Raw genomic sequence first — 26,635 nt, 5'->3', positions numbered from 1 at the left:
TGATCTTATTATTTCTCTCTAGGGTTTACTGCTATATGATATATATAATGTACAATCTTTATTATGCAGCCTAATTTTCCCACTTACCAATACATTTGACCCTTGAACAATGCAGGGGTTAGAAGCGCTAACCCTCCACATAGTTGAAAATCCATGTATAACTTATAGTTGGCCCTCTCTCTCTGTGGTTCCTCCGTATCCACTGTTCTGCATCTGAGGATTCAGCCAACCACGGATTGTGTGGTACTGAAGTATTCACTATTGAAAAAAATCCATGTCTAGGTGAACCTGCACAGTTCAAACCCATGTTGTGTTGTTCAAAGATCAACTGTAAAGTCATTTTCTCATCTTTTGGTCATTACCTCACACACCTCTCTTTTTGTCCTCTCTCAATGACTCCCGAACTTCCTTCCAGTACTCTCATCTCTCATTTTATCTCTTCTGTACCAAATACCCACTCCTACATTTTTCACTCATCAGTTTTCCCTCATCTGTAAACTTTCACACTGCTCTACCCACCTGCTTTCTTAGTTTTCTAACAGTTTATTTGCATATATATGTGGGAAAATATCTGTCTGTAAGCAGGGTGTGTGTGTGCCTCTTTGTGGGTGTGTTCAAATCATACTCTACATCTGTCCAATAGGACCCAGGTCAATTTAAAGGCCTCCTTCTAAAAATCACTTATACAGTAGTTTCCTATTTCTTCCTCTGAAGATTAGCCGTGTAATCTGAATGATTAAAGAGTTGTGTGATACAGAGCTAGAATACATAGTTATATGACTGAGTGGTACAAACTTGATAAACATTATGCATCTCTGTTTATTGAGCGGTGTACAGTATACTCTATCATACTCTAATGGACAGGGCTAAGTTTGTTAGATCTAAGTATGTTATTTTATACATAATGGTTGTCACTCCCGGGCTAGATTTACTGCTCTGGAGATAACTCTCATTCATATGTATACATTAATTTCCTAAACAGTGGGTGGATGTTAGAAGGACATCTGCTATGCTTCATGGTTATACTGACCTAGAATAAAATGAAAACCTGTAATAATAAAAGTATTTAGAGTGAAGGTGAGGATAGTGATGATTATATGTCAGTTTGCTTAAGCTCTCAATTATATTTCTCTATTCTCTCCCTTTTTTCCTTCTTGCAAATTAATTGATTCCATTTAATTAAAATAGCACTGGTTTTGCTATTTCTTTTATGCTCATAACTAGCTGCTAGTCTTATTCTTTCAAGTTGCTTTTCCTGTCACAGGGTTCTTAGAAATTAACTCAATCAACTGTAACAGTTTGGGAGAGGAAAGAAAAATCACCTTACATCTTACTACACTGGGATTCCTTGATGGGAGAGTTGACACCCAGTCCCACACTGGTTTTTCACACAGTACAGTACTCTGGCATCAAGTGTCATTTCTTGACTGAATCAATATATAAATCTCAGGGCAGGGGGAGGCAGAAGACTTCTGTAACTACTTTTGTTCTCCCTTAAGGATCATTTTGGGTGCTTTTCCACTTTTTAAAAAATTGTCTCTTTGATTAACTTAGAAGTTTTCCACTATGATTCCCCAGTTCTCTGTTCGTGTTTCTATGATATAAAACCCTTCAAGTCACAAAACTTTAATAGAAGAATCGAAGAGAATTGCTATGGCTTCAGGCTTACGCTTCTATAAGATTTTTTCATTTTCTCGTTTTCTCTAATATTTTTCTGTTCTTCACCCAGAAGAATAGAATTTCAAGAATTTCCCTTGATCTTGAAATAGTGTCTAAATCTACTTTTCATTGGGTCTGTAATTGCTGGTCACTCTTGAAAGTTATTGACGGTGAACCCAGTGCCAACTAATTTGCAAGAGAGGGGAAAGAGAAATAATTTACCCAGGAAAGGAGATGAATTCCAAAAATGGGAGAAGGAAAATAACAAAAAGAGGGCAGAGCTACACCTTATGGCTGTCTGCCTTCACAGTGTCAAAGTTTAAGATGTTGCTATTTCAGCCTTTATAAATTTCACATTTATTTTTCCCACCTTGAATGTGGGAGTTAATAGTTCCCTTTCTGAGAAGTTCTTATTCATATGCAGTTAAGATAGCCTGAAAATAAGTATTTACTTTGCAATAAGTTGCCAACCTTAGAGAGAATTGGGTAGTCAAGGTGAGACTGGCATATACGGTTACCTTTTTCTAGAACACTGGTCTCAATTTCTAGGGCTAGCATTTATTGAGCAAACTAGGCTTGCCTTCCCAGCCCCTACCCTGCCCTATAATCAACCAGTGTTGTCCTTGAAGGGTGTCCTTTCAAAATCTGTTTTCTTTTAGAGAGACTCATCCTCTAAGCCGTAATTAGTACCTTAACCCCCAGCTAAACACCAAAACCTGTTTGGGTAATGAAATGGCAGACTAGTTTTGGATTAAAGCCTTAGTGCTGCCTTTAACGAGCTGTGTGACTTTTTTCAATTTATCCCAGCTTTTTAATGTTTAGTGTCCTAATTTGTAAAATGAGGGGAGGGTAATAATGAGATAACATGTAAAATGCCAGTCACAATGCCTGGCACATAGTTTGATCGCAATAAGATCCGATTCATTAATTTTAAATGTTATTAATATTCATCTGTTCATTATTTATGTTTTACTGCTTGGAGCCAGAGGACTTGAGTTCAAATCTCAGCTCCATTCCTCCTATCTTTGTTACTCTTGGACAAGTTATTTAAATTCTCTATATCTCAGTTCCCTTTTGTGTAAAACAGAGGTAATCCCTACCTTAGTGGATCATTGTGAAGATTAAATGGGTTAACACATGTAAAGCACTTAAAGTAGTACCTGACATGTAATAACTACTCAGTAAATGTTAGTAATTATTCTACCATCACATTGTTTTAGGAAGATTGAAGAGGGCAGTTCTTTACAGAATATAATCATCAGGGACTTAGAAGAATACCAACGACAAATTTTCCCTACTTCCCAGTGTGGCCTAGATCTAATCCTAGTTTAACCTACTTGCAGCTGGAAAATCCTCTCCCAAGGGTCTTTCCTAATAAAACTTCTTTTCTTTAAATTGCTTATACACATTCTGGAAGGCTGTCCCCTTCCCCCGTACCCTTACTGTAATTTTAATAAATGATTCATCTGTGACAGAATTGCTGTCGTTCTGTAAAAGTTATAAAATGGAGTTCTTCATACTTTGTCTTTCAGGAGATGATTGTCACTGAGTTGGTTGAATTTCTTTTTTTCTAGCAACCTCCTCCACGTTTGATAAATTTTCAGAATCACAGCCCCAAACCCAATGGACCAGTTCTTCCTCCTCATCCTCAACAGCTAAGATATCCACCAAACCAGAGTACGCCACGACAAGCAATAAAGCCCAACCCCCTGCAGATGGCTTTCCTGGCTCAACAAGCCATAAAACAGGTATATATATTTACTTCTCCACAGTTGCTTGTTCTGCTTCTCTCTACTTCCAAATCACATTGAATTTATGGATAGAGCAATGGCGATAAAGAGCAAGAGTAAGCTTTTTCCTTTTTTAAATAAATGTGGATTACAAAGTTTATTACAGACTGCCCTATAGAGAGAGACAAAGCTAAGAGAGGATCTTGATGCTTTGTAATTAACAAGAGAAATCAAGCCACTGTACAGAAGTGAAGGAGGGTGAGTCATAGGTATGAATTTTTCAGTGTTAACGTGTGTAGCGTTTAGGTGAGTGCATTAAATTTCCTAAGACAGAATTATTCTAACAAATACAGATTGCATACTTAAAGAGAGACCAATAAACAAATCTTCAAAGTGTTTCAGGGAGACTTCTTGGGCACAAACTTAGTATCACACAGTTTTAATATGTAGTACGTATACATCTGATAAAGTTTAATATTTAAGGTTATATATTAACTCTTAGAAGGTTTAATGTTTATCTAAGTTATAATTTATATTTGTATTATATAAATTTATAATATATATTATATATATATTCTTAGTGTTTTCAGGTAAAAATATTTTTTAGGTATTACACTTTTTTTATTTTTTTTATAAATTTTATTTATTTATTTTTGGTTGCATTGGGTCCTCGTTGCTGCACGCGGGCTTTCTCCAGCTGTGGCGAGCGGGGGCTACTCTTCGCTGAGGTGCATGGGCTTCTCATTGCAGTGGCTTCTCCTGTTGCGGAGCACGGGCTCTAGGCGCGTGGGCTTCGGTAGTTGTGGCTCGCGGGCTCTAGAGTGCAGGCTCAGTAGTTGTGGCACACGGGCTTAGTTGCTCCACAGCATGTGGGATCTTCCCAGACCAGGACTCAAACCCGCGTCCCCTGCATTGGCAGGCGGATTCCCAACCACTGCGCCACCAGGGAAGCCCTATTACACTGTTTCAAAAAGTTCTCCCAGTGCTTTGTCTTCTCCAAGTACTTGTGTCAAGCCTTTCCAGCCTAGGACTAGTAGATTGATTTCAGTTTAATTTTTTCGCCAAGGCCAAAATAAAGAATATGATGCTATTCCCATAATTCTGTGACATTCATTTTAATCAAATGATTTGAAAGTAGTATTCTAAAAGTACGTATACTAAGTGTGTGTATATGTTTATAATTAGTTTGGTTTCGATAAAATATTAATACTTTCTAAAATAATATTTTAATTATTTTCAATAAAATTTATACCTATCTCTGTTTCATCATTAGAGGTGAGGTGAAAAGGGACCAGACTGCAGTTTGGTCTTAAATTCGTTTATTTTCCTAATACTTTTGTGGCCTTGTACAAGTGTACTCTTTAAAATCTCCTTTGCCCCCACTATAGAGTGAGTGAGTACCTTGCAGAGTTTTGCTGAGACTTAGTGTTAGTGTATATAAAAGCACCTGGAACATTCTGGGTACTCAAATATTTCCTCACCTATTCCCTATGTATTATTTTTAATGGGTAGACATGCACTCTAAGAAGGTTTTTAAAAATGTTTCCTGGTCAGAAGTCTAAACATGAATGAATAAATGAACAAGCTAGGATAAAAGATAATGGGGAATTTGTTTTAATTGATAGAGTAGCTTAACAAATTATAATATACTTGTACAGTGGAAATGCTTTTTGGCTATTAAGAAAAGGCAGTAATCTATATATGATCTGCAAAGTATATTACACGGCAAAAAACTTTGTCGGATTTTTTTGTGAGTTATTTTCAATTTTGTGGTTTTGTTTTTGTTTTTTAAATCTCACTTGTATATATATAGAAAAAACCTGGAAAGATACACATCAACTGTAACTGCTTATTCTGGGGAGGGAAGGAGGAAGAGAGAGAGACACAGACAGGTGGATGGATACGAGGGGTGGGTATGTGGTAAAGATGACATTCATATTCACAGGGTTTTTTACTTAGTTTTTTCAGTGGAGCATGTAAATTAGATTTTTCAAAGTTAGAATATTTCCATCACTGTCACTCTATATTGTGTAGTCCATATATAAATGAAACTGAGTTTGGGAGTTTTTTCCCCTGCATAGTCTTAAGATACCTCTTAGTGGCTTTTTTCCCCCCAATATTTTATTATAAAAATTTTCAAACATAGTAAGTTGAAAGAGTTGTATAGGGGATAGGTTGCTCTATTTGCCTTCTCACTTATTATCCATATACCCATTTATCCATCCATCTGTCAATCAGACCTTCTCGTTTTTTGTTAGGTTTCAAAGTAAAGTATAGATAGCAGCATGGTTCATCTCTGTATACCCTGTAGCGTTCCTTTATTAATGTGTTTATTTCAGCCTCTAACATTAAATGACAAAGAGTTTCCTCAGATGTTTATTGATGCTTAAGTACCTGTTTGTATATGAGAAATGGGTGTTTAGGAAAAAAAAACCCTGAAAGCCAGGGTGGGGGGCTAACGTTTGATGGCTGAATTTCACTCTTACGTGAGGTTTGCTAGGCATGTTTATTAGGAGAGTTACTAAGGTCACTGTCCATAGGTAGTGGTCCAATTCCCAAAAGATCTTTCTGTTTCATGCCTGAAATGCAGGGCCTGGCTGCTCATTGAAGCCAGCTGGGGGAAGAAGATTATTAGCGGGCCGGAGGCAGAGTGGGCAGGAAGCTCGGCATTCAGTGTCTGTATGGTTTCTTACTCGTCATTGTCAGTGCAATGCTTCTTTTTTTTCTTAATTAATTAATTTATTTATTTTTGGTCTTTGTTGCTGCACGCGGGCTTTCTCTAGCCGTGGCGAGCGGGGGCTACTCTTCCTTGCGGTGCACCAGCTTCTCATTTCGGTGGCTTCTCTTGTTGCAGAGCACAGGCTCTAGGCTCGTGGGCTTCAGTAGTTGTGGCACGTGGGCTCAGTAGTTGTGGCTCACGGGCTCTAGAGCGCAGGTTCAGTAGTTGTGGCGCATGGGCTTAGTTGCTCCGCGGCATGTGGGATCTTCCCAGACCAGGGCTCAAACCCGTGTCCCCTGCATTGGCAGGCAGATTCTTAACCACTGTGCCACTGGGGAAGCCCAAGTGCAATATTCTGCCTTCAGCTGAATATTCAGCTGAGCCTGATGCTCGTCAGCCCAAAGACTATTTTACCTATTCTAGAAAATTAATTTCCAGCCTTCTTTTGCAGAGGTGGAGGTGGTCCTTATTATCTTGGGGTAGCTACAGATAAAGTAGGAAACGAACGTGAGATTTAATCCTTCTTAAACAGACTCTCAACAGATCATCCTGTTTTTAGTCCCCGTTTCACCTCTTATGCTTCTAATTCTCAGGCTCTTAGGGGTTCTACAGTATATACTGATTTGCTTCTCTGTTTTTCCCACTGCCAGCTTAGATTTCAGCTTTATCCAATTGGCTACGACTAATTCATTTGCTTTTTGTCCATTTGCCTTCCAGCTTCTAAAATGTGATTTCTGTCTTCTCCCCTGTTTTCTTTGTCTTTATGGGTCAGTGCCTTTTTCAAAAAAAAATTCCCTTAACTGTCATTTTACTTTAAGGTGTATCAGGTAGGGACAGAAGAAAACGTATGTTTTCAGCCCTCCATCTTTACCTTGAAGTTGCTTTGTACATGTTTATATTTCTTTTCCAGTATGTGTAAGCTTTCCAAGATTGGGTGCTGTGGTTTTCTTGTGAATACTAACTGTTGTCTTCTGGTACAAATCAGTTCTTTTTATTTTTTACGTTTGGACAGGATTAATGAAAATTATATATACTTGTGTCCTGTCCCCTTTCCATTAAAATTACAGTTGAATTCAAATAGCAGACTGTGTCTTTTACTTTGTTTTGTGTCTGGAACAGGGATTAGATGGACATTTTACGTTACAGGCCTGCTGATAGACCACCTTTCTTCTTTCCTTCTTGCTACCACAGTGGCAGGTCAGCAGTGGGCAGGCCACCCCATCAGCTGCCAACAGCACGTCCTCTACTCCTTCCAGTCCCACCATTACTAGTGCAGCAGGATATGATGGAAAGGCTTTTGGGTCACCTATGATTGATTTGAGCTCACCCGTGGGAGGTCCCTATAATCTTCCTTCTCTTCCAGATGTAAGTATACATAAAATTTATTCTAAGAATCTGTTTCAAACATTTTAAGTGAACTTGGATCTGGTAAAAGGCATGGGTTTGTTGGATTATAGGCTGTGCGTTTGTGTTTAGAAGTTGTTTTTATCCTTTAGAAATATGGTAACAGCAGGAATAATAAAAAGATTAATATTAACACTTGAACATACTACAGAATGTCTCTCAGGGCACTGGAGTTAAAGTGTTTGTAAATGAATGATTATGGTGATGGATTATGGAATCTAAGCTGGGAAGGAAGGGGTGAGGACATGGGAGGAGGTACTGGAAGGCTGAATTGCTGGAATGTGATATATTACAATAGAATAAGGTTAGAGAAGGAGTCTAACATTTAAGACACCAGAAGAGATGGAGACAAGTTTAATAATAGAAATGTACCCTGAGAAAACCATAATTCAAAAAGAGTCATGTATACCACAATGTTCATTGCAGCACTATTTACAATAGCCAGGACATGGAAGCAACCTAAGTGTCCATCGACAGATGAATGGATAAAGAAGATGTGGCCCATATATACAATGGAATATTACTCAGCCATAAAAAGAAATGAAATTGAGTTATTTGTAGTGAGGTGGATGGACCTAGAGTCTGTCATACAGAGTGAAGTAAGTCAGGAAGAGAAAAACAAATACCGTATGCTAACACGTAAATGTGGAATCAAAAAAAGAAATTAGTTTTGAAGGGCAGAACCTAAGGGCAGGACAGGAATAAAGACACAGACGTAGAGAATGGACTTGAGGACACGGGGAGGGGGAAGGGTAAGCTGGGATGATGTGAGAGAGTTGCATGGACATAGATACACTACCAAATGTAAAATAGATAACTAGAGGGAAGCAGCTGCATAGCACAGGGAGATCAGCTTGGTGCTTTGTGACCACCTAGAGGGGTGGGATAGGAAGGGTGGGAGGAAGACGCAAGAGGGAGGAGATAAGGGGATATATGTATATGTATAGCTGATTCACTTTGTTATAAAGCAGAAACTAACACACACTGTAAAGCAATTACACTCCAATAAAGATGTTAAAAAAAAAAAAAAAAGACTCAATGAACTAATGCAAGTAAAGCCCAGTGCCTGGCACAGGAAAAGCTCCCCTCAAATAAAAATCATAATAATAATAAGAGAAATGATAACATTTACTAACCAGTGCAAAATTACCTCTGATTTCATTTTTATTTAAATTAAACACATTTACCCTCTAAGCTCTTTGTCAGTATGACTTTTTAAAAAATATTTTTCAAAGACAGAAAATATAACATTGAATAAACAAATCTTTATACATAAGTTGATACTTGTTTTACCTTTTCTCATCTTATAAGCTTAAGGTAATCACTCATACAGACATTAAAAACTTTTAAGAAATCTTGTAGGATGTGAAGGAATCTAAAATTTTGTATTATTTAGTTTGTTTTTCAAGTTACTGAGATCAATTAGTATTTCCTAAAAGTTGCATCATTAACCTTACCAGAGTTATTTCATTTTTAAAATAATTGTTTATACTTTAAATGGGTAGAGTACGTGTATTTTTCATGCATAGGCAATCGATAGGGAAACTTTTTTTGTCATTCCTATAATTTTATTTTAGCTTTTAGGATTATTCCACAATGTAAATAACTTTTTTTACATTAAGATCTAACAAATTTAGTCATTCCAGTACTTTTTGCACTCTCTGAAAAGTATTGGCCAAGGTAGTGCCCAAAGAATATTAAACATAAATAACCCTGTGTACTTCCTCCTTCCCCTACTGAAAGAGGACCCACAGAAAGTAAATTTTCCTCTGCAGTCCTCAGATACAGATGACCCTTTGTCCACCAGCTTTCTCAACTGAAATTCCTCATCTGAACCACAGAATAAAGAAACTGATTTGAGTGACTATTTCCTCAGTCCTCCCAAGGATGGTTCATAACTAGTACCATTCTAGATGCAGAGGCGAGAAGTAAATTCATTATATACAGTCTATGCCCTCGGACTGTAGAACTTAATTCTCTTGGAGAATCTTGATTGAGAAAGGCTGGAACTATTAAATTGGATTTTAATCACAAAAACGTTCTTGAGGAATAAATGGTATATTTAAGCATTAAAAATACTTGCATCTAAAGGGGGGTGGGTGAGGGTTGGATTGGGAGTTTGGGATTAGCAGATGCAAAGTGGTATATATAGAAATGGATAAGCAACAAAGTTCTGCATAGCACAGAGAACTATATTCAGTATCCTGTGATAAACCATAATGGAAAAGAATATGAAAAACAATATATATATGAATAACTGAATCACTTTTCTGTACAGCAGAAATTAACATTGTAATTCAACTATTCATCAATGAAAAAATTAAAAAAATATTTGCATCTAAAGTATTAAAGTCTTATTCAGTAGAAATTTATCGATATTTTAGCTTAGCAGTCAATTAGGAAAGCAGTCAATTATTTGTATACCTGTTGCATTAAAGCAGGAATCTCTAAGGGATCAATTTTTTCCTACCAAACATTAAGAATGTATTTAAGTGAGGTTAGTGTTCTGAAAATGTGTTATGCGTAGACTTGTCTCATCAATCTAGTGCATACCAGAGCATCGGTTCTCAAAGTGTGGGCCAAGGACATGGGGGTCCGTACAACCTTTTTAGAGGCTCTACAAGGTCCTCTCTGTGTAAGACCAGATTTTCTTCTTATTCTTCAGCCAAAACCACACATCTCAGCAGACTGAGTAAAAGATACAAGTTTCCAGTTGGCTGTTATTAAGCCAGACAATAAAGAAATTTGCAAAATGTGAAACTGTGCTACTCTTCTCACCAAGTTTGCTTTTTTTTTAAATTGGTACCTTTTATTATTTTTAAATAAATTAAGAAACATTATTAGAATTTCTTTTTATAATTTTGTTTTAATTTTTAAGGGTGTAGCACACAATACTCTTTTCTCCTGGCTCATGACTTCTGAAATAGTGTGACTCAGTGTATTTACTAAGGTGAAATATTAAGAAGTGTGAAAGCTTTTTTTCAAGGTTGTTTATGGGGAAAGTATGGATCAGAACTTCTCAAATATGATATTTACATGTTTTATTATCTGATAATAATTAAACTATTAAAGTTTTCTTATAAATTTAAAGTAGCTTTTAACTTGCAAAGTCACAATGCCGTGAAATAATTTCTCATCAGATTGACTGCTCAAGTACTATTATGCTGGACAATATTGTGAGGAAAGATACTAGTACAGATCATGGCCAGCCAAGACCACCCTCAAACAGAACCGTCCAGTCACCGAATTCATCAGTGCCATCTCCAGGCCTTACAGGTAAAGTGGGCTTTTTAAAATTTTTATTAGTGTTTTTTTTTCAGTTTTTATTCTATTTATAATAATTTTTAAAAAAATCACCCTATGCCTCCTCCCTTTTTCTGTTGGATGATTAAAATGGGTCTGTGTTTTGGGTACTCTTTAAAATTAATGTACTTTCGAAGTGGGAAGCAAAAGTTAAACCTCTGTACATTTTCAATTTGAATAGAACTTATGGGCACTATAGTGCTCCCAGGAGGAAATTAGTATTGTACTTTCTCTTTTTGATAATTTGCCTGTAGTATCATCTCTTTTTGCATGGAATTTTCCTAGTATCAAAATTTATCAGTGACAATCACTCTTTTTGGTGGTTTTTTTCGCTATTTAATTGTGTTCAAGAATTTTGGACACAACTACTTATTTCCTTCAAGAGAGAGGCACTCTGACTAATGCTACTCGCGGAGACCTTGTCAAATTAGATGACTTAGACCAAAATAAGGAAAGAGGAGAATTTCTTATGCCATTCACCAGTCATACAAGCACAATTAAGCAGTTGTCGAATTTTAAAGGAGGTACTTATTTAAAACATAAACAAACTGAAAGGAAATTGTTGACAAAATGTGGTAGAGAAACTGTTTAATTATGTAACAAGTTCATACAGATTAATAAGGAAAGTACACAGTATTGCAAAAGGACATGAGTAGATTATTCCCTAAAGAGGAAATACATTTAGTTAGTAAAACAGGGGAGAGGAAGAAAGATGGGTGGTTCCATCTCACCAGTAGTCATTATAAAATCAAAAAGACATAATTTCTAACTATTGAATAAGCAAAGATTTAAATAGTGAAAATACTCATTGATGAGGATGTGATGGGACAAATGCTCTGATATATAGCTGGTGGGAGTATAACTTGACAAAACATTTCTGGAAACCATTTTGGCACTATTACTAAAGCTAACGTTTATCCAGTACTAACTCAGTGTCAGGCAAGGGACAAAGTATCTTCTATACATTGCTTCAGTGTCTTCTGTTCATTAGCCTCTGTGGGGCTTTCTCTCTTGGACTGCTTTTATACCAGCCCTACCAACTTTTTATTGTCCTCTGTAGCTTTTGCTGGCACTAGTGTCCTCACTAAGCTCCTACCCTGGTTACTCTAACATGGGACATTCGACAGTGTTTGCAGACATTTCTGATTGTCACACCCCTGGATGCTGAGTATGTAGAGGTGCCATGGCATCTAATAACTGTAGGGGCCGAGGGTGCTGCTCAACATCCCTACGATGCACATACAGCCCCCACATCAAAGAATTATCTGTCCCCAAATGTCAGTACTGCTGAGGTTGAACAGCCCTGCCAGTTTAGGGGGACTTTAGACTGTGCTGGGAGTTCAACAGCTACTCTTGTTTTATATAGTTTCATTATGTGTTTCCAGTTTCAATGTAGTACTAAGTGAGAACATTGAGTAGGAATTAAATACAGTTATTAATTCATTTTACGAATGTGTATGATCTCAGGACCTGTTACTATGACAAGTGTACACCCACCAATACGTTCACCTAGTGCCTCCAGCGTTGGGAGCCGAGGAAGGTAAACTGACTTAACTTATTCTCTAGCCTATAAAATCTGTAACTAGATTTCTCTCGCCAGTGTTCAGCATGCTTTGGTACTCAATACATTTTAAGCAATTTCCCTTATTTTTAACTTTTAAGTTAAATGTTTAATAATTATTATATATTATATGTTAATGTAATAAATCAATGGGTTTAGTAGAGTACAATTTTATCTTTAAAGATACAAAAATGTTTATTTGTTGAAAATAAGAAAATACATTTGACTTTAGTATAATAGCAAGGAAAAAACAAAAATGAAGTCTGTGTAACACACTGCACTATATAGGAACATGCACAAATAAAAACTTAGGGAAAACAAATAATAATTTTATACTAAAATTGGTGTTCTGACATTTCTAATAACCAAACATTGATTCTGTTTTACAGTTGTTGAAACTGTATTTTATGTGTTACACACCCACTCATAATGCTTACATATTTCTCCTAGATAGTGAACTCAATTCTTACTTTCCTAATTGTATGGAAGTAGCATACTCTGAAGGGGAAAAGTTTGCCTTTAATCCTATGAGAACAGAGTAGCTATCTGTAAGTGGCTTTTTTGTTGCACTACATTTTTTAAAATAGCAGAACACCAGTAAATTATGAACCTAGTTAATTATCTTCACACTTTGTGACAGTAAATCGTTAATATGAGCCTAGACTTCTCTTTGTCACTGACTAGAGAACGAAAGGAAAATCCTAAAAAAAAGATGCTAATTCTAAGGTAGTTCTAAGATCTGGCTGCCCAATTTTAGAGCCTCAGGATGTTGAAGTCAGTTTTAATTCAGGTTTTATTTAAATTTATTTAAATACCTTTCCAGGTATGTAATGTAACCATTTTGATAGGTTAATATGTGGAACATTTTTTATACATAAGTGAAACTGTTTTGCGTACAGCAGATGCATTTCAGTTATGTATCATTTATTGCTGAGGTAACATAGTTACCATTGCTGTGAAGATACAGCATTACTCCGAAAAGCTATTATTATACCTTGTTTTAAGATACTTAAGGTAGCTTTCTTAGATTTTTTTCTTTCTTTCTTTCTTTCTTTTTTTCTTACACTTATAGCTCTGGCTCTTCCAGCAAACCAGCAGGAGCTGATTCTACACACAAAGTCCCAGTGGTCATGTTGGAGCCAATCCGAATAAAACAAGAAAACAGTGGACCACCTGAAAATTATGATTTTCCTGTTGTTATAGTGAAACAAGAATCAGATGAAGAATCTAGGGCTCAAAATGTAATTATATTATGATTGCAATACTACTCCTACTTGAGGGATAGGATGAGAGAAACTTTTAAATAGCTCGTAGGAGATAAAAACTATTATATTTAAATCTTTCAGTAGATCAAAACAAAAAGATGGATGGCAAACAGGGAGAAGAGTTTGAAAAGTCAGAGGTTAAATGAGGAGGTTGGGCATTTGAAAGAGAGAACAGAGTAAAACACATGGAAGGTAATTGCCAAAGCAATAATACAAGGAAACTTCCTGTAACTGAAGGGCATGAGCATCTGAATTGAAAGGGCCTACCAAGTACCAGAACAATTAAATGAAAAAAAGACTCAAGTCATATCCTCATCGATTTCAGAATACCAGTATTCTAAACAGGTTCTAAAAGCTTCCAGAGGAAAAAAACACCTTACATAATGGATCAGACATCATAGTGTCACCAAGTCCTCAACACAGACTCTCAAAGCTGGAAGCCAATAGAGAAAATAACAAAATTGTGAGGAAAGATATTTTGTAGCCAGGATTCTGTACCCAGGCAAATTATCAATTATGTGTAAAGATTAAATAAACATTTTTAGACATGCATGCAGATTCTCGAAAACTTAATTCCATGCACTCATTTGAGAAGATATTTGAGAATATGCTTCATCAAAAATGAATTAAACCAGAAAGAGAAAGACATAAGATCCCATTTCTGGGATCTAACACAGAAGAGAGGCAAAGAAAAGGGTAGTTAGTCCCCAATACAACAGCTCCTCCAGTACACCCTGTAGGAGGAGGACAGAAGACTCCATTAGGAATGTATGTAGTGGGAGAAAAATGCTTTGACAGTATTGAAACATTTTATAACCCTGTTGGGGATTGTGAGAATGACTTAGATATCTAGAAAAATAAGCAACTGGATTAAATTTTAAAATATGGTAATTATTGACTCACAGGAAAAACAAAAAGTTAGACAAAAAGGAAGTGTAGTCATAGTACATTCTGTGGTTATGCAATGAACAGTATATAGTCATAATGATTTAAACAAACACCTGAATACAAATTTAAATAAAAACTAGATATAATCAGGATATAACGTGAATATGCATTTGACCAAAAACTGATTTTTCAGGATACTTAACCAGTACAGCAATGATACTGACCAGCTGGAATAGATGCTGGCTATAAACAGTTATACTGGCACCTCCCAACTAAAAAGAAAACAGTGCTTAATAAAACTATGTTCAGAGGATGGTATAAATGGTGTGTGTAAGTATAAGGAGGGTGTGGAGAATCAGGAAGGAAAAATCTGATCTTCCATAGAAGGGAAAATATATACATTTAAAACTGAAGGGCTTCCCTGGTGGCGCAGTGGTTGAGAGTCCGCCTGCCGATGCAGGGGACACGGCTTCGTGCCCTGGTCCGGGAGGATCCCATATGCCACGGAGCAGCTGTGCCCATGAGCCATGGCCGCTGAGCCTGTGCGTCCGGAGCCTGTGCTCCGCAACGGGAGAGGCCACAACAGTGAGAGGCCTACGTACCGCAAAAAAAAAAAACTGAAAATATGTTTAAATTTGAAAATCTGAAAAATTATAGTATAAGCATACTGTTTAGAAGTATGGAAGTAAATAGCAGAGGGAAAAGCTAAATAATTTGAAAATAATTGGCTCCAAGGAATGATATTATATACCTGTGCTTTTAACTAAATCTACATTTATTACTTCAAGATGTTTAAAAATGTTTAAAGGAGATAATAGATTTTGTTATTAATTTGAAATTTTCACCATTCTAGGCTCAAACATAACATTTAGGTTCATTTTAAAGTTATTAATGGCACTTGCAGAGGTGAAATTACTTCTAAGAATTAAAGCAGTATGCCTTTTTATGAATGATAAAAAATCTGTAGTAGGCCTGTTTTGTGTTTAGATATACTTTGAATTAACAGCTCCAGTAAAATGTATTTATAGTTCACATGGTTGACTTCTACAGTACCCACCCACTGCTATAGCCATCAGCAGAGTCAAAGATTTTCCCTGGGTTATCCACACCCTGTTACAGCTGCTGGTCTTCTGTTTTGAAGATATTTTTCAGTAGAGGTCCATGTCTTTTTTACCATTAGGGACAGTTAGCAGTAAACGGATTCTGGTCTCATGCAGATTCACAGACTCCTTTGAAATAACCAGGTGCTCATGAGTGGGCAGACTGCAGTCCAGAATTGCAGTAGTGCTAATAAAGAATGGCAGTTTAAGATACCCATATGCATATGTTAACTCTTTCCACTGCAGACCAACTATCCAAGAAGCATACTCACCTCCCTGCTCTTAAATAGCAGTCAGAGCTCTGCATCTGAAGAGTCTGTGTTAAGATCAGATGCCCCTGATAGCACAGGAGATCAACCTGGACTTAACCAGGAAAATTCCTCAAATGGAAAGTCTGAGTGGCTAGATGCCTCACAGAAGTCACCCCTTCACGTTGGAGAGACAAGGAAAGAGGATGACCCCAATGAGGACTGGTGTGCAGTTTGTCAGAACGGAGGGGAACTCCTATGCTGTGAGAAATGTCCCAAAGTATTCCATCTCTCTTGTCATGTGCCCACATTGGCAAATTTTCCAAGGTAAGACGGTACTTGCTTCCCTTCCTTACGTTCTTTCATTATAAATAATAACAGCAATAAACTTTTGATGATCACTGTAACATAAGACCTTTGTAAAAACTTAAACAGAAGTCCACTTGGCATAAATGCGTACGCCAAAATTTTCAACACAGGGTTTCCCATACCCTGCCTCCCATTCCCAGTGCTTCTCTCAAAAACCTAGTCTGTTATGAGGAGAAAAAAAAAATAACTGGCCCTTTAAATTATTACAAGGGAAGTACCATAAAGTGTTATCCTTATGCACAACACTGCCATAACTTAGTGCATCTTATTTGCCAGCCATTGAGCTGTATTGTTCACAAATACCTTGAGTAAATTCTCAAACCCTATGAGATGATCATGGTCATAGAGAAGAGCCATTGGGTTGATATCTTAGTTCTTCAAAGGCTGTAGGTTTTGTTTGTTTGTTTAAGTGAGCCTTGTCCCCAAGACTTTTTTTTTTTAAATATTTATTTATTTATTTGGCTGTGCCGGGTCTTAGTTGCAGCATGAGGGATCTTTTAGTTGCGGCATGCGGGCTCTTAATTTCAGGATGCAGGATCTAGTTCCCTGACCAGGGATCGAACCCAGGCCCCCTGCATTGGGAGCATGGAGTCTTAACCACTGGACCACCAGGAAGTCCCTTCCAAGGCTGTACTTTTAAATATTTATAATTTTAGGGCTTCCCTGGTGGCGCAGTGGTTGAGAGTCTGCCTGCCGATGCAGGGGACATGGGTTCGTGCCCCGGTCCGGGAAGATCCCACATGCCGCGGAGCGGCTGGGCCCGTGAGCCATGGCCGCTGAGCCTGCGCGTCCGGAGCCTGTGCTCCGCAACGGGAGAGGCCACAACAGTGAGAGGCCCATGTACCGAAAAAATAAATAAATATAAATAAATAAATATTTATAATTTTAAAGTTATAAGAACAGTACCAAGAGTGCTTATTTTTCTTAAATCATTTGGGGGGAAAGGTCAATTGTGCCTCACATCAGCCATAGATTAATGTGTGTGTTTATTTTTTTATTTTGTGTATATTTCATGCCTCCTTAACTAGGCTAACGTTTACCACTTAGGCCTGTGAACTCTATTTCTGCTTGCAAGCTCACTCAGCATGGTGCCACGTACAAAGCAGATGTGTGCTAAATCCTCAGTGATTAACACTGATGCCAAATAAGTAATTCTGCATAATAGATGGCATGGAGGGAGGTGGGAAAGGGAGGTAGTGAAGAGAGCAATGATGCATTAGGAACTCAGCCAGATACTTTATTCCCCAACAGTGGAGAGTGGATTTGCACTTTCTGCCGAGACTTATCTAAACCAGAGGTTGAATATGATTGTGATGCTCCCATTCACAACTCAGAAAAAAAGAAAACTGAAGGCCTTATCAAACTAACACCAATAGATAAAAGGGTAAGTTTCCAACCTAGACTGTTAAACAGTTGTTTTGGTTAGATGCATTACTATAATGCAGATGTATCTTCATCAAAGAAGTGTATATTCAGTCCAATTTTATACTGCTTTTTTCTTTAGTACTCTTTTTCCACAAAAAAATAACAGTCTTAAATAATGGCAAATTTAGTCTACCTTTAGTCAGTTTCAGGTTTGATTCAGATATGTTTTCTTCCTCAGAATTTGTTAAGAATTGGCACCAAAGAGATGGGTTTTTCTGTTTACTCTTCCTGGAAATAATTACATCCTTTCACCAAATGGCACTAGATTTATACCTCAAAGCTAGTTAATATATTTAACTGTAATTAACATTTAAAGCTACTAAGTCAACACTTCTTTATCACTAAAGAAGCTCCTTTGCTAAATTATTAAGTAGAACAGTCAGTATGAAAGTTGTCGTGCAAGAGAGAGCTGAAACATGCGCTGCCACTGCTACACAGTGTTTACTGGGGTAAACTTGTAAGCAGAGAAGTAGCAGAGTACATGATGGAACCATCTGCATTCAGAGAGGGGTCCTTAGGACCCAACACCCCATGGCAGGGGCTCTACCTCTGGATCTCAACATATGGATGTTCTTCTATTAATTTGTGTACTATTAATAATTCAGTACACAAATTGGAGAGAGAAGTGGAAATACATTTTTAAAGAACTTCAGATAGGTTTCTAGTGATACTGCTTTTGTTCCTGTAATTATAACGACTGCTCTCACATATGACATACACCCCAAAATGTCAAACAGTACACTGTAGTAAATGATTGAAATGGACAGCAAAGCTCCAAGTATCAGTATTTTTCTTGTATTCATCTGGTTTTAACTTTTATTCTGATACTTTGAGACCTGTAACGTTGTTGCTAAAAATTAGCCGTGACTTCATTATATTTTCATTTTATTTATTTATTGCTTAGAAGTGTGAACGCCTACTTTTATTTCTTTACTGCCATGAAATGAGCCTGGCTTTTCAAGACCCAGTTCCTCTAACTGTAAGTATGGATGTTATTTTGTGCTTTTTTTGTACAGTGGGATGATTTTTCTGAAACTCGATTTATGACAATCTAGTTTCTGTACCATTTTTCAATAGTAAGTTTCTTACATTAATCCAAATCTTAAAGCTTATTAATACATACTGCATGCTTTAATCTTAAGCACATTTTAAGGTTAACAAACTGGCCCAAAACTTCTTTTCTCATATATTCTTTCTTCTCATCTCATGTATTTTACCTACTATTCCCTGGGATGATTTCTATCAATTGTTTCTCTCTCAGGAATTTTAGGTATATATCCTAAAGCTGTTGGGAAAAAAACTTGCCATTTGAGATAAAGACCTCTCCAAATCTCTGTGCACATTTTGATTTATAGGTCCAAACTTCAAGTAATAAGTAGACTTTAACAGTAGAGGAAGAGGTGTGTGTTTGTGTGTGTTTACCATTGACTTCAAAAAACTTCATATTTAAAATTTGATGTGACTTCAGTGCATAATTTTAGAGTGCTGGAAATGGCCTGCTACTCAAAATGTGTTCTTCTCTGAGGTCTGAAATTCCTTTAAAAAGCTAATAGATTTGTTGAACAGTTCAATAAATTTAGAAAATTTAATGCAACATTAGAAAAGAAAACAAGCTTAGCAAATACATTGAGCTGATAAACAGTGAACTTCTGTCCTGAAAACAAGTTTTGAGAAGTTGAGATAGGAAAAAGGAATACAGTTGACTCTTAGAACAAGGCAGAGGTTAGGGACACTGACTCTCTGCACAGTTGAAAGTCTGCGTCTAACTTTACAGTCAGCCCTCTGTATCTGCAACTTCAACCAACCACAGATCCTGTAGTAATATAGTATGAATTCAGTGAAGAAAATTCGTGTATAAGTGTACCTGCACAGTTCAAGGATCCACTGTAAATAGTTTTTAGGGGGAAGGGTCCTTTGTACCCAAAAGAGCCAGGGCAAAAATATGCCAGTAAAAACTTTATTCATTTAAAAAGTTAACCTAGAATTTGGCACTTTTTATGATGTTGGCTTATAGTTACATTTGGCATTAATAGCAGCAGCAAAATAGCCCCCTTTTTCTTAATATATATCATCTCATTTAGTCTTCACAAAATCCTATGAGATTGGTAGAATTATTTCTATTTGAAATATGAAGAAACAGGTTCAGTGAAATGACTGAACCCAGTAACTTACCCAGGAGAATGCTAGTGAGTAGCAGAGCTGGGGTTCAAACCCAGATTCAAAGCCCACTTGCTATAACACATGAAGCAAAAGCATGTCAAATCTTACTAGAAGTAATACTTTTTCTAGTGATTGCTTTTTGTTTAATAATGAAGGAGAATAGTAAGAGGGAAAATGTGCTAAGTTTTTTTCATTAAAAATAACTGGTGAAGATTTTTGATAAAAGTGACACTAAACATTTACCAATGTGTGGAAGCATTCAGGCACTTGTAAATTTTGCTGAATAAATTTCCTTATCAATGACAAAATAGAAGAGAGAAAAGCAATGAGAACAATCTGAATTTTATACTACTTCTTATAGGATTTATATAGGACCAGGTAGAATTTATTTATTATAGCATCTCATATCTTTTGAAAGGTGCCAGATTATTACAAAATAATTAAAAATCCAATGGACTTGTCAACCATCAAGAAAAGACTACAAGAAGATTATTCCATGTATACAAAGCCTGAAGATTTTGTAGCTGATTTTAGATTGATCTTTCAAAACTGTGCTGAATTCAATGAGGTGAGAAGAAAAAAAATAATAGCAATGTGAAAGTAATGTTAAACCAAACACCTTACCGACAAACGAGGAGATCAAGATATCTATCTGTGGTAGCATAAATAACCAAAAGTTCAAGTCTGTCAGGGAATGAAAGAGGTAGTTAGGAAGACTTTATCCACCTGTATATTCAAAGATTTATTATATGGTGACAACTTGAAAACAATTTAGAAAATATTTTTATCTTTACATTTTAACCCAGAAGCACCTTTATTTCTTGAAATATGGCACTTCACCAGAGTTCAGTCTTTGTGATGTTGATATTAAAACATTAAGAATGTGGTTTAGATAGTTCTTAATTAAGAATTTTCTCAAAAACTTTATCATCTGTTTATCTAAACATCTATCAGACTTATAGCCTTTTGTTGATAGTTTGTCCTTTGTATTGGCTACTCATTCCAGAGTTCCACGTTTCATTTAATTTGTTCTAAAAATACCTGTTAGATGATTCTCTGATTATGGCATCTCTGTGATATCTCTTTGGTAATCCAGATGAGTCAAAGCCTTTTATTTACTTCTTATCTGATCTTCTCTAGATTTTGTCTAGCCCCAGACTTTTGTTTACTTTATATCAAAGCTATACATAAACATTTTCTCCAAAACAATCCACTGATATTCATAATCTTCAGTTAGAAGGGAACAAAAATGTGAGAAATCCACGACTTTATTGACTATCTAAAAATTTTTTTAATTCTTATTTTTATTCAACAGCCTGATTCAGAAGTAGCCAATGCTGGTATAAAACTTGAAAGCTATTTTGAAGAACTTCTGAAGAACCTTTATCCAGAAAAACGGTTTCCTAAAGTAGAATTCAGGAATGAATCAGAAGATAATAAATTTAGTGATGACTCAGATGATGACTTTGTACAGCCCCGGAAGAAACGCCTCAAAAGCATAGAGGAACGCCAGTTGCTTAAATAAGCAACACCACTGGCGTGTGCTGGTTTTTAGATTTTTTTTTTGTTTTCAAAAAACATTTTTGTCAGTAATTTAACATCATTACCAAGAAGAGCTTGTGACCACTTTTAAGTTTTCAATGTTTACTAGACTCTGATTTCCTTAATAACCCATTTCTTTTAACCTTATTAAGAAAGAAAAAGAGGGAGGAAGGAAGGAGAAAGGAAGAAAGAAAGAAGCATCAACAACAAAATAAAAAGACATTCTCCCCACTTACTGGATTTCAAACTGCAGTCTGGAGTGATAGCAACTATAGAAAGGAAATAGACTTTGTTTGAACTCTAAGTTGAAAATTTAATGTGGTTTGGATGTGTGCGTTAATCCATTTTTAGAAAATACCACTAATTAACTATGGACCAACCACGAGTTAGGTGTACTGTACGTAAGAGCAGTACTCCAATGAATATGAGTGGTAATAAGAGTTCTATCCTAGGATGCCCACTGGTGCAACGAAAAAGTAGATTAGATGCTATTAAGAAGGCACCTAATAGTATATCATGTAAGATGGCAATTGTATTAAAGAAAAAGGAAAACAGATGTTTGATTTTTGTTTTTGTTTTTTTCCTGTCTATAGAGGTGTGTTTGGTATAGCAGGTACATTTCTAAACCTACCTTCTTCCACTGAGGAAGTAAGTGTACTCGTTTGGTTTTGCTGTGTGTCTGTGTGTGGTTTGTTGTTTGCTTTTTAACTGTGCAGGTGATCCTTTTATAACAAGACTCATTGTTTTCAGTATGGCTTTTAGTGGAGCTGTCCAGAATACGCAATATAGCAGTGTGTGCCGTATTTGATGTAAGGATTCTTCAACTTATACCCTATTGGGCATTAAATATAAATTCCCCTGAAAGGGACCAGTTTTTGTGGTTTTCATCTGTCTTCATAAATTGGAATGAAGTGTGTTGTGGAATTTGGGAGCAGGCAACTGGAGGAAATTAGAGTGAAATTTACATTTTTTTCTGAAGCATCTATTTCCCATTCTTCAGAGTCAGAACCTCAAACTGAATCTTTCATCTGACTTAATTCTGGACTTCATGTTCATTCTCCTGATAGAGATACAAAAGACGGCAAGCATATTCTTAATGGGTCAGACCTAGCTAGTTTACTGACTTTCATTTATTCCTTGTACTTGTTGTTCAGTATCAAAGAAGGAAACTAGGTTAAGATAGAAGAAAATTATTGTGCCATTTGCTAATCTAACATTTGACAGTATATTTATATGCGAACTTTTTTAGTTTGCCAAAGTAAACCTTTATTTATAAAACATTAATTGGCTGAGGAAATTTTCCTCTCTAGGCTGATAGAATGAAAATATAGCTGACTCGAAAGAATTTTATCCTTTGGATAGTGTCATCTCCCATGAATTAAACCTAGAGGATTTGCTTGTATCCACATGGCATTAGTTCTTAAAATGGACAGTTTGAAAATATCCTGTGGCTAAGTCATTGGGTTTTCAGATACTGCTAAAGATAAAATGAGAAAAGAACTTACTGGCAAGAGCATCTTTTCTGTGTACACTTAGGTTTAGTCCATAATATGTCAGTTATGTACTAAAGGTTAAAAAGTCTTAATCACTTTTCCAAATATGTGTTTTAGGGTGGTAGTTGTTGTTGTTGTATTGTTTTGAATATGTGTTTGACAGTTATTCTCCAAAGACTTGAACAAATTTTGATAATAGTGCATATACCACCAATTGTCTTCTTTTGCTCCAGCATTTTTAGCACAGCAGCCGTGGAGCTTTTCCTAATAAGTTTATTGTTTTTATTTTAGAATACTATTCTTATGATAGTTTTTTCTTCGATACTTGTCTCCTGAGTTAAAGCAGGGCACCACAGGTAAATTTTGAGGATGATCACAAAGGGAAGTAGCACTTAAGAGAGAAAAATTATAATTTTGTAAATGCATCTGAGCCAGAATTTCTACTGATATACCCAAAACTTTCACTGTTATTATTCAGTGCCGTATTAATCTTTTCAAACAATATTTTTCTTTCACCTTTATCATTTTTTTGCAGAATGAAAGGCACTTGAAAACCATCTTTCCTGTAATCATACATAATATATACTAAAAGTATTTCTCCAAATAACATTTTCTTAATGATCTGAAAATTAAAGTCCTACGACCTTATTAACAGGTGCCTGTGTGTCCAGGTGGATCCCAGCAAAGTAGTCCTTAAATTATAATAGTAGTAAGCTATAAGATGAGCCTAAGTAAACCTCATGCCCATTTGGAAAGCATTCCTTTCAAAAGGTCAGTGCAACTCAAGCAACCTTGACCTAAACTTAAAAAACTCCAGTGTTTACCTCTGATCAAACACTCCAGGAGATTACCCTCTGGATTTAGAACCAGTAGCCTTATGTCATATCTGCAAGACCCCCCAATGCTGAATGGGATCACATGATGAGCAGGCCATGTGGCAGCTAGAATATACTCAATCCTGGGAAACTCATCGAAAGCTTTCCCAGGTGCCAAGCATCTGATCTTTCCAGCAAAAAGGAAACCCAGTACACAGTTAGTGACTTACATGGCTTTGGTAGAAGTATAAATGGATAATGTATACCATATTAAATTCAAAATACTATTGTACTTCAGCACCTGGCAATGCAGTTATTTTGTCCTTTAAATTAACAGGCCCTGCTTATCTTTTCTGAGTGGAAGTGTAGGAAATTGGAAGGTCCTGAGAGGAAAATGTCCTCTTCCCTTGGTAGCTTTACTTTCTTTTCCAAGCTAAAGAATAGGCTCCACATTTTACTACTACACAGTAGTGTAGATGTAATACAACTTAGGGATGCTTTCAAAAAAGATTCACTCCACAGTCAAAAGGGTGAGTATATAGCCGATTGCTCCACTTATGAATTTGTGTTTCAATTTTCTATTCTGTTACAGTGTTTAAACGTTTAAATTGGGGTTCCGTGGAGAGACTAGTTAGACAGTGAAAGGAGGAACTCCCCCTTTTGTTGAGGCCTGATCTACAAGTGAACGTGAATCCCAACAGTAGGTTGCTGCACTGAAGCAAAAGGTTTTTAGGTTTAAATAGAAGGTATATTTATTTTCTGTTTATCTGTATCTGTTATGAATGAGAGAAATTGAGTGATCTGATTGACCATTAAAATTATGGACGTAACCATGAGTTCAACCATCTAATTATTGAAATAGAGGCCCTCATTTAAAATAACCATGCATATACATATTTTTTGAAGTATTATATAACCTCATGTAAGTTAAGAGTTCATGTCTTTTTATTTATATTGCCCCTTCATCTTTGGTGTGAATTTACTAAAATTCACAGGTTGGTGGCTCATGCTCTTGAGTGAGAATAATGCTAGCCAATCAGATCACAGATTTCTCTGCCCATGAAGGTTTCACTTATTGTGAAGGATATCTGAGACCGTAGTCTTCGTTGTTGTTTTTAATTTGCGGGAGTCAACTGGTGCTTTGATTTTAATAAAAATCAGCTTTGATGAATTTTTACTGTGAATATTTTACCACAACAAGGTATTTTTAATGGAAAAATTACTGTATGTCATGCAGTAGAATATTAACTAGTTCGGGTCTCCATTAACTGCCTTTGTATGTTCCTCTATAAAATCAATACATATAGGGATGATCTACTAGTCCATAAAATAATAGGAAAACTTTTTTTAAAAACTCTAACACATGGATTTCACCAGCTTTAACTAAGCAGAAAGTTAATTTAGCAAACAGGAAGGAAGAGGGTGATAGATAATATTCAATCGAGGAGTCCCACCCCCCTGAAAGGAGAACGAAAGATGCCATGAAAAATTCTACTTGTCTGAAACCTATTGGAAGAGGCGGGGCTTGGGGGGGTGGGGGGTGGGGACACAAAAAGTGGGGAATTTACAAGTCACTTTGAAAGTTTGCCTATGTTAATTTCACCTATAAAGTTTGGAAAGTTCTGATTCTCAGATATTACAAGTATTTTTAAAACTCCGTTTTGAATATTTTCTAGATGTTACATTGATGGGGGTGGGAAAAGCCTTCTCTTTGATTCTTAAATGTGTTTTTAACTAGAATAATAGTCCTAATTTGAGTCCTAGAAAAAAAAATCCTTCCTTAGAAGTTAAACATTTAGCAACATTCTATCTTTCCCACATTTTCAAATGTGGTGTGGAAGAAAGCCTATTTTAATATCGTCTGCCATATATGAGCATACTTGTGAATGTGAATTCTTTACCCATGTCCTCTACTGCCTTTAATCCAAGACAAGTGAGCCAGAAAATTCAGTCAGAAAACAGTGGCTGAAGTCTAGTTCTCACTGAGGGGAGGGGATGGAATATAAGGATCAACCAGGGTTAAACAAATGTCTCAGCCTTGGAAGGGGAAGGTACTTATTTGAGAAGTGACATTTTCCCAAAGAAAATCAGGGCATTCTTAATAGGAGAGACAACAAGCTCAGTGAGCCACCAGGTCCCATGCTTTGGCAATGACGCTGGTTCTCTAATCTGATTGTTTAAGGCATTTACTGATGAGGGTGTATGTTAGAAAAGCCCAAAATACAAAAAGTCCAGAATAAAGGTTTTGACGTTCATCTTACAGGAGGATTTTTTTCTTTTTGCCACTATAGACTGTGCTCTGAAGAGACTTACAGAAATCAAATTTCCTTCTATACATAAAACTATGGATTCAGACAAATTCCACCTCTGTCCTATTGCAGAAAGCAAAATATGCTTTACAGAGATTCCAGTTGTTACTGTTTTTAATACCTCAACCAGTATTGTCTTTTTTTTTTTAACATCTTTATTGGAGTATAATTGCTTTACAATGTGTTAGATTCTCCTGTATAACAAAGTGAATCAGCTATACATATACATGTGTCCCCATATCTCCTCCCTCTTGCGTCTCCCTCCCACCCTCCATATCCCACCCCTCTAGGTGGTTGCAAAGCACCCAGCTGATCTCCCTGTGCTATGCAGCTGCTTCCCACTAGTTATCTATTTTACATTTGGTAGTGTATGTATGTCAATGCTACTCTCTCACTTCATCCCAGCTTACCCTTCCCCCTCCCCGTGTCCTCAAGTCCATTCTCTACATCTGTGTCTTTATTTCTGTCCTGCCCTTAGGTTCATCAGAACCATTTTTTTTTTAAGATTCCATATATGTGTGTTAGCATACGGTATTTGTTTTTCTTTTTCTGCCTGACTTCACTCTGTATGACAGACTCTAGGTCCATCCACCTCACTACAAATAACTCAATTTCGTTTCTTTTTAATGTCTGTCTGAGTAATGC

At 36.4% G+C, this 26,635-nt stretch overlaps 2 protein-coding genes across 2 annotated transcripts in view; one reads left to right on the top strand and one right to left on the bottom strand.

Moving 5' to 3' along the window:
- TRIM24 (tripartite motif containing 24) overlaps positions 1–21,370 on the top strand; it is an 89,638-nt gene extending 68,268 nt beyond the window's left edge. The window contains exons 10-19 of the mRNA XM_082661631.1: positions 3,234–3,407; positions 7,300–7,473; positions 10,653–10,788; positions 12,283–12,355; positions 13,449–13,617; positions 15,876–16,204; positions 17,498–17,630; positions 18,576–18,650; positions 20,250–20,399; positions 21,147–21,370. Coding sequence (XP_082517757.1) covers positions 3,234–3,407; positions 7,300–7,473; positions 10,653–10,788; positions 12,283–12,355; positions 13,449–13,617; positions 15,876–16,204; positions 17,498–17,630; positions 18,576–18,650; positions 20,250–20,399; positions 21,147–21,356 — 1,623 coding nt within the window. The 3' untranslated portion in view covers positions 21,357–21,370. The remainder of the gene's footprint in view (positions 1–3,233; positions 3,408–7,299; positions 7,474–10,652; positions 10,789–12,282; positions 12,356–13,448; positions 13,618–15,875; positions 16,205–17,497; positions 17,631–18,575; positions 18,651–20,249; positions 20,400–21,146) is intronic.
- Positions 21,371–23,153: 1,783 nt separating this feature from the next.
- SVOPL (SVOP like) overlaps positions 23,154–26,635 on the bottom strand; it is a gene marked incomplete at its 3' end in the record, with an annotated part of 74,369 nt that continues 70,887 nt past the window's right edge. Inside the window, 1 exon segment of the mRNA XM_082661632.1 lies at positions 23,154–23,257. Within this exon segment, the coding sequence (XP_082517758.1) occupies positions 23,154–23,257 (104 nt within the window).

Source organism: Grampus griseus, assembly GCF_964374135.1.
Source record: "Grampus griseus genome assembly, chromosome: 9".
In the NCBI taxonomy this organism is placed as follows: Eukaryota; Metazoa; Chordata; class Mammalia; order Artiodactyla; family Delphinidae; genus Grampus; species Grampus griseus.
The sequence above is the reverse complement of the archived record's forward strand: the minus strand, read 5'-3'. Positions and strand labels throughout refer to the sequence as shown.